This window comes from Nanorana parkeri, unplaced genomic scaffold, assembly GCF_000935625.1.
Source record: "Nanorana parkeri isolate BGI_ZX_2015 unplaced genomic scaffold, ASM93562v1 scaffold3069, whole genome shotgun sequence".
Lineage (NCBI taxonomy): Eukaryota > Metazoa > Chordata > Amphibia > Anura > Dicroglossidae > Nanorana > Nanorana parkeri.
In genome coordinates this window covers 1-8,758 of record NW_017309337.1, presented here as the reverse complement: position 1 = coordinate 8,758, position 8,758 = coordinate 1, and the positions used below count along the sequence as shown (strand labels likewise).

General features: G+C 43.2%; 1 protein-coding gene across 1 annotated transcript in view; it reads right to left on the bottom strand.

Moving 5' to 3' along the window:
- Positions 1–3,166, bottom strand: part of LOC108802730 (thimet oligopeptidase-like) — a 61,999-nt gene extending 58,833 nt beyond the window's left edge. Inside the window, exons 1-2 of the mRNA XM_018574584.1 lie at positions 2,959–3,166; positions 327–459 (exon numbers count right to left, since the gene is read on the bottom strand). Coding sequence (XP_018430086.1) covers positions 327–459; positions 2,959–3,151 — 326 coding nt within the window. The 5' untranslated portion in view covers positions 3,152–3,166. The remainder of the gene's footprint in view (positions 1–326; positions 460–2,958) is intronic.
- Between the last annotated feature and the right edge of the window lie 5,592 nt (positions 3,167–8,758).

The following is an 8,758-nucleotide window of genomic DNA, read 5'->3' as shown; positions in this document are numbered from 1 at the left end:
AATATAACAATCTTTAATAGGGTGATTAACACTTTTTTAAAAAATAGGAAATTTCAAATACTGTTTGCATTTACCTAAACAGGACCCCAGCTTGACTCCTCCTTTACAAGCTAAAATTTAGTCTTCATCTTATGGTCTTTTACCTTTTCTCAGCTGACAAAACTAGTGTTCTCCCAAACAGTACAGAGACACTAAAACCAGGTTTTATAAAACAGGGCCGCATATGAAATCTGAGATCATATGAGAAACCACAAGCACATGGGAGAGGGGTCAACAATATGGATAAGTTCATCGATTATGCAGAGCTAACCTGCAAACGTTCAAGCCTTTTATAGACGTCTTCTCTCATACTTTTCTCTACATCAAATTCAGACAATTTCTTATCGGCTTCAGTGCTTGCAGTCCGGACATCTTTATTTGTAGACACGTGCTGAGGGAAATCCAGGATACTTCTCTGAACTGCAATAGTAAACAGACTTATTTTATGGGTAATACAAGGACACAGAGCAAAACCAGAGCAGTAATTGTGCACATCACAAAAATACAGAATAGAACCATTACCCTATAGATTTCACAATAATCCTTTCAGCAAAGCTACAATGCCGGAAATTTCCCACAGTCACTGTTTACTGAGCAGTCAGCGGACTATACAAATGCTGAGCTCATGGATCTCTTATTCAAGCCCTTGGGAGCTCGTAGAAATTAAATAAAAAACACAGGAATGTTCTATTACACAGATTTTTGACTAGCTTTAGTGGGCAGCTGTAAGATGAAGAAGATGCAGAGAAAGAATAAACATAGAAGCTAACATCAAACTGCCCAATTAGCTACCATAAAAAAAAACTAAAAACCCTCAATTACCTTAAAGTATAAGATTTACTAGGGATGTCCCGATACAAGCATCGGTATCAGGACCGCTACAGGGCATTTTGACAAGTACTTGTCAAAATGCCCCGATACCACCTAGCGCCGAAGCATGCTCTATATTTTTTTTTCTTCTTGCCGTTCCTCCCCTCCCGCCTCCTGTTACTATGGACGCGGCCGGGAGGGGAGGTGAGTCACAGGACCCGCCCCCTCACTGTGAAGCCCGTCGGCAGTGCGGGGCCCCGGTGTTCGAACACCGGGACCCTGCACTGCCCCATATTGCAGGCCATAACTGAGACTGTGCGGCCCGGTACCATTTGATCCGCGGACCGGGGGTTGGGGACCACTGATTTAACCTATTCATGTTAGCGGGTCAGAATTTTAAATCTATTGCTGCAGTGTACTCTATATGTATATATGTAGTTTGCATGGGGGTGGCAACATCATGCTTTGGGGCTGTTTCTCTGCAAAGGGACCAGGACGACTAATCCGTGTACAGGACAGAATGAATGGGGCCATGTATCGTGAGATTTTGAGTGCAAACCTCCTTCCATCAGCAAGGGCATTATGGATGAAACGTGGCTGGGTCTTTCAACATGACAATGATCCCAAACATACCGCCCGGGCAAGGAAGGAGTGGCTTCGTAAGAAGCATTTCAAGGTCCTGGAGTGGCTAGGCAGACAGACTGAAAGACAGGACAATATACTACTTATAAAAAAACAAAAACTAACCTAGACAAACTGGCGTGTAGACAAACCAAAAACCCTTCACCCGATCACTTGTATGGTGCTGGGGAGTTGTGCGTCCCCCCCTCCACTGCTGGACTATCCAGGCTTCGCTGATCTCCCCTTTAAACACTGAAAAGCGGAAGCGATGTGTATTGCATCACTTCCAGAGTGTAATTTTTTTGGCTGCTGTAGCCAGAAAAGAAGCTGGCAACGCAAAATCTCTCCATCAGCTTCTTTGGGGTGCCTAGGTGACATTAGGTGTCTAATAGACCCCTGATATCTCCACGACCAGTTACTGTATCTGTGCGATCACATATGAGGCTTGTTATCCTCCTAGCTGATAGCAGTAAAGTTAAGTGTACAAGAAAAAATCAAAACCCCAAAAGAAATGCATTTTAAATGCATTTTAGCCTAAAAGTATTTATACAATGTAGGGAAAACAGGTTTTTGGGGTGTTTTTTGTTTTTTTTTCCCTTTATATAGTAAAAAAAATAAACAAAACCCTAGTAGAAAATCCATACCATCAAAAGAAAGCTCTATCTAAAAATTTTTTTTTAAAAAAAGGATGTAAAATTAATTTTGGTACAAGTGTTGCATGACAATAAATGTCAAAGTACCTCTGTGCTGAATGCTGAAAAATGGCCTGGACAGGAAGGGTGTTTAACACCCCGGTCTTCAGGTGGTTAAAGTTGCTGTCCTGAAAGATGACTTGGGAAACTGAAGTTTAACTTGAATTATTTGAAAAACAGTGTTTAATACAGTACCGCTTTAAGCATATAGGCACAAGGGGCCATTGCCACTGGTCTTGGTGGCCCAGCCAGGCCAAGGGCTGTTTCTAGCTCCAATAATGCTGCCTTTATCCTGAGGGTGCTAGGTTTATTAGTTCAGGAAAAGCACTGGTGGCAAGTATGTTAAAGTGCATCTCCACTTTTCTTTGTCAGGCTGTCAGTAACACATTTCCTGTCCTACGGCGATAATGTTCCCTCTCCGTAATAGATCTATGGAAGCATATTGCCTTCACCCAAGGACAAGGGTTATAGGACTACTGAACATCTCTCCCTGTCCTCTTTTCCATTAATTAGGGGGGCAGGTGTTCTGTAGTCCACAGAGACAGCTGGGAACAATGCTAACTAATAAATGTCAGCAAAAGGCAGACCGTGCAGGAAGTTTTTAGCCCACACAATTTCTAGCAGGATCAACTAATATTTTTGCACCGATTAAAGAAAGCTTGTTCAATTTTATATTCAAATACATTTATTTTACTTGACTTACCTTTTAAACCTAAAACAAATAAATATAACATTGTCAATAACACCAACATGTCATGTTAATCTATACCAAATCAAAGCTAGTACTGACTCTTACCTGCATATTCAACTTCTACATCAGCCAAAGCTTTTAAGGTGTTTTCATATGTGACACAGCCTATATCAAGACATCCCACAATATCATAAACGCATTTGGTTTTCTCAATGAGCTCAGTAGTCTTTAGCCGTATCTGTTCTGGAGTTAGATCCCATCTGAGACGGTTCTCTTCATTTCTGAGTTGCAACTCCATTATATGACCTACAAAAGAACATAAAATCCAGGATGTATATAAAAAATATATATATATATATTTGTTCACATAAAAGTGATATTTCACACCTCCTAATGCATTCACTGCAATAAATATTAAATGAAATATGAAAGAAAGAGGCAGACCACTTGGCCAGAGCAAGTGAGTGGACCTGGGAATTGCTGCCTAAAGGAAACCTGTACTGATAGAATATTGAAAATGCCACTGCAGACCTCTCCCTGAAAAAACTAGTTGAACGGACTGTCATGCAGACCCAATAGCTTCAATACTTTTGAAGTCACGGACCTAGACTGACTAAGAAGCATTCTTGTGCTTAATCTCAATCAAAGCGCTTGTTAATTAATCCATATCTCCAAAGTTCTCTCCCCTGGCCGTCTCTCCTTATGCAGCCCCATGAAAAAAAGAAAAGAAAATGTGCTGAGTAACCCCCCAGGTTGTTTAAGTTTCAGACCTCTGCTTTAAAAGGGATAAAACATGGGGACGTTTCTTACAAAAAAAAAAAGGACACTTAATGAATGGTACTAACAAAAACAAAATAAACAACTGAAAATGTGACCTGCGGGGTAGTGTCCCTGTCACACAGCCCTGCCATCATGATGTTGAGCTAGCCATGCTTTGCACATATCACATATCAATTGCTTTGTAATCTGATTGACACACTGAAGGTAATTCTCAAATCACATTTACTCCAGAGATCTGGAGTTATTCATCTACATGTTATCCTTGCAGCTAATTCATTATCACTGAATACATTCACATAGTTCTTATTAGTACTTGTTCTTATTTTCAGTGACAGCTGAAAGTTAGATTCATCTAAAGCTGTTAAGACACTTTTCTTATCAAGAAACTAAAGTCTGATAAGACCAACATAGAGCCGATGTTATCACATGGCCACACTTACTGGCTTATTAAAGCTATAACAAGGTAAATATTGAACATTTAAAAGATAAATATGTACAGGTTGGCTTTTATTAAAACTTAATTTGCATGAATGTGTTTCTAACACATATTATGAAAGCGCATGTCTTGATATTCTACATTCCACCAAATCATTTTTATTATTGGATTTTTCATGTAATTTCTCCCCTCAATAGAAATGATAAACCACTGATGTAAAATGACTCTTTTGCTAGTAGTTAATTGAATTTTATTTTTAGCTAGCTGCACCAGTTCGGTAATTTTTGGGCAGATTCCCCAACGTATCTATACATGAATCTGGTGCTACAAACCCTGTGTGTCAAAGATTAAGGAACCTGTTGCAGTTAAAGTCAATTTCCAATTCTGCAGCCAATTTGGGAGAAAACCTACTTTATATTTATTACATGTTCCCATTCACATTACACATATTAAAAATAGCTTTTTACATTTTTTTTAGGGGCTTTTTTTACTTAACCCTACCTAGCTTTCCCTATGTAATGTTAAGGGGGCTGTGGGAAGTTATGTTTACCTTAATTAACCCTGCCTGCACTATGCTGCAGATCCCATTATCAGTTGTAAACTAGATTTGAACATTGACTGTCCTAATAAAGTGCATTTTCCCTTTTGCAGTCAAATTTTAGAAAATCCCACTATATGTTTGTGTTCCTATGTATAAATATTTTTTTTTTTTATATATATGGGAGGGAGGGTGGGGTTCAGGGGAGGAACAAGGATCGTGTCTACTACAAACAAAGGTCACCCATAGAACATCCCTTTCTGGCTGTATGCAATACAAAGTTATGTTCACAATTCACCACCATGTATCGTGTGACATACCGCAGTAATTGTCAAGGCTAGATAACTTCCATACCTTTTACTACGTGATTTTTACTTTCTATTGCCCCCTGGTGGCATCAGAGCTCATTTCGTGATGGATCCAGGTGGCCCAGACAGAGTAATGTTCTGCATAGTTTTCATTATCTGTAGCTAACCATTCCTCGGAGGCCTGGACTTCCGAGACCAGTTTGCTCCACTCCTCCACCGTGGGTATAGATGTCTTCTTCCAGTGGCGGGGGATTCAACGTTTTGCCGCATTCAGGAGATGGGGAAGAAGACTGGTTCGGTATTTAGTTATAGATGGAGGAACCGAGTGCAGGAGGAATGGGGCCGGGAGGAAAGCCATCTCCACCCCCAAGAGAGTCTTATTCCGGTATTGTATCTCCCGCCAAAAAGGCAGGATCTTGGGACAGTCCCACCATATATGTAAGCGAGTGCCCATCTCACCACAATCGCGCCAGCAGAGAGGCGATACCGTGGGGTATATTTTGTGTAGGCTGTGGGGTACTCGATACCATCGGGTGAGTAATTTATAGTTTGTTTCCCTGACTTTGGAATCTATAGAGGAAGAGTGTGTATATCGAAGGATATTTGCAGTCTCAGCCTCTGTGAACCAAACCCGCATGTCCCTCTCCCATTCCACAAGGTAGTACGGTGACCCCTGGGAGTCTAGCTGAAAGAGCAGCATATACACTGAGTGGCCTGATTATTATGACCACCTGACGTTTGTAGGCAAATTAGCTATAATTTCGCGCTGAAGTTGCTTGAGGGCCAGACCATTATAAATAGGGAAGCAGGTTGTTTACCATGACAGTAGAAGTGATTTTTTTCTGAAGATATGGGTAAACAACGCGATTTAACAGCCTTTGAACGTGGGATGATTGTTGGCGCTCGGAGCCATGGAGCGAGTATCAGCAAAACAGCAGAATTCATTAAAATGTTTAAGAGCAGCTGTTGTTAAAGTGTTTAAAGACTGGACTGTCAGCCGAAAGTCTGGGTCTGAACGTGCGAATTGTGGCTGTCAGCGATTAGTCAATGTTAGGGCAGAAAGGAGAGTGGCAAGACTGGTACAAGACAACAGAAGGGCAACAGTGCAGTGTCAGATTCCTCGCATCACCTTTCAACATCTCGTGGAGTCACGAGATGGCCCAACAAAGTCATCTCGTGGAGTCATCTCGTGGCCCAACGAAGTACTGATGGGGTGGTCATAATAATCTGGCCACTCAGTGTACAGCAGTGAGAGGGTCCTGGGGGGCGGTCCCGAAGCATTACATAATCTCTCAAACGGTGTGAGGGAGTCCAACGGGCGAACTGAGGTCTTTAGTGAGTGAAGAAAGTGTGACAATTGCCTATGCCTCCAAAAATCAAATGGTAACGATCCCCAGCGTTGACGCATTTCCAAGAGTGGCATCAGTTTATTCCCCGTGAGAAATTTAGAGAGATTCACTATTCCATCAGCAATCCAGCAGTTCAGGTTTTCACCTGGCTGGAACCACAGGTATCCCCGCACTGGGGCTAAGGGTGACACGTCTGGTGCCAATTTTACCATTTTGTTAACAACATCCCACAGGCGAAGCAGATGCAAGGTGAGCGGGGAAGCAGTGGGAGAGAGACCCCTGAACTCCGGTTTCAACCAAGGGGCATGCGCCAGATTTCTCCCCGCCATACATTTCTCCAGAGCCACCCACAGCTTGTCCTTCACTTGAAAGTGCCAGTTCAAAATCCGCTGGAGGACTGCAGCTTTGTAATAGAGGTGTAAGTCCGGGAGACCCAAGCCTCCTGACTGTTTGTCCCTTTTTAGAATGGCAAATGCAAGTCTGGATCTCCTGTGTCGCCATACAAAGCCCAAAAATAGGCTTCGTAGGCGACGAAAAAATTGTTGGGGTATCGCTATGGGGAGCATCTGGAAAAGAAACAGCAGTTTAGGAAGGACCGACATCTTTAGTATGTTCACATGGCCTATCCAGGAGAAAGCGTCTTTGTCCCAGGATTTGAGGTCACTCTCCAGTTGCTTAAGAAGTGGTGGGTAGTTCATAGAATAGAAATGGTCGGGCCTCAAGGGTAAGTGAATCCCTAGATATTTAATACTGCTGGTCGCCCATACAAAGGGGAAATTGGTTCTCAAGCTGAGGGCTTGAGTGGGGGGGACCTTTATTGGAAGAATTTCAGATTTGGAAGAGTTTTTTGGAAGAGTTCATTTTAAAATTGGAGAGGGTGCCATAATTTTTGAGTTCGTCAAGGATGTTTGGTAGAGAAGTGACCGGCTGTGTCACAAATAGCAGTAAGTCAGCTGCGTATGCCGCGGGTTTATGCTCCGTGTTCCCAACATTGATGCCATGTATATTCGGGTTATCTCTGATCCTTTGCATAAAGGTTGTAGAGAGAGGGTGAAGAGCAACGGTGAGAGAGGACATCCCTGTCTAGTCCCATTCCGAACTGGGAACGGCGACGACAGCGAGCCATTCACTCGCACTCTGGCTGTAGGCAAGGCATATAGTGTAGAGATCCAAGTCAGCAATGTGCGTCCCAGTCCCTGCTTCCGCAGTGCCTCTTCCATAAACACCCAGTCCACCCTGTCGAAAGCCTTCTCTGCGTCCACAGAGAGGAACAGACAGGAGGGCAAAGGGGACCCAGAGTAGGACCAGTGAAGTAGATGGGCAGCCCGGAGCGCATTGTCCCGGGCCTCTCTCCCCATTATAAAGCCAGTTTGATCAGGGTGGACCAGGGTTGGCAGAAGAGGTTTCAATCTGTTAGCCAGTATTTTAGAGAACATTTTTACGTCAACATTTATCAGTGAGATCGGGCGATAGCTTTGAGGTAGCATGCAGTCTTTCCCCTCCTTTGGGATGACCGAGATGTAGGCGTAAAAAAAACTTTGTAAAATATTTTTCTTACCTTTTCGATGTGTCTGTGTAGCAGGTCTTTGTAAGCTTCTTTTTACAGTAACAAGAAACTCAGGCTGTCCACATAGGAAGACAAGGGACACACCGAGCTTCCTCTCTGCCCAGTTCACAGGCTTGGCATGGTTCTGGGCCAAGATAAAATTAACACCTGTGCAGGAGTTGCATCATCCTGGCCCAACTAATCAAGAGGCCACAGATGCTGAACCCAGAAGATGGAAGCACTGGCAATGGAGGTGAGCCCCAACATTGCAGTGTTGGAGGGGACCACTTGCAAGGAAAGTCTGCCATAATGTGCCAATAGGCTATGCACACTAGCACAGTATGGCTTTAAGCTCCTGGTGGCCTGTAATTTTCCATGTTACTATAATGACAGGAAGCTGATTGCATCCATAGTCTCTCTATGGGCACATGAAGCATATTCCTCCTGCACACCGTACTGGAATCGACCATGTGGTTAACAAGGTGCTGCAACGACTCCTGACTGGTCATGGTTTGTCACATGGATAAGATATGTCGCCAGCACACCAACAAACTTGTTTGAAAGTTAAAAGCCTTGTATGTGACCATACAATATTTAAATATATTTATTTATATTAGGGCTGCGGAAATTAACGATCAATCGATTAATCCCTCGGCTAAGGAAGGGGGAGGAGTCCGGTGAGGTCGATGTCCGAGATGGCTAACGAAGGGAAGGGGGAGGAATCCGGTGACGTCACCGGACTCCTCCCCCTTTCCCTTCGTTAGCCGACTGAGCCACTTGGGCCGTTGAGTTTGCCCAAAAAGCAAACATGTAAGATGCTTCCACTGTGTATTCATTTCTTTATTAATAAATTAATTACCTCCAGTGTGCAGGCACAGAGCTCAGATAAGTGCCCCGGCTCTACACAGCTTTAACCCTTTCGCTGCCAAGCCCTCCGAAACATTTTTC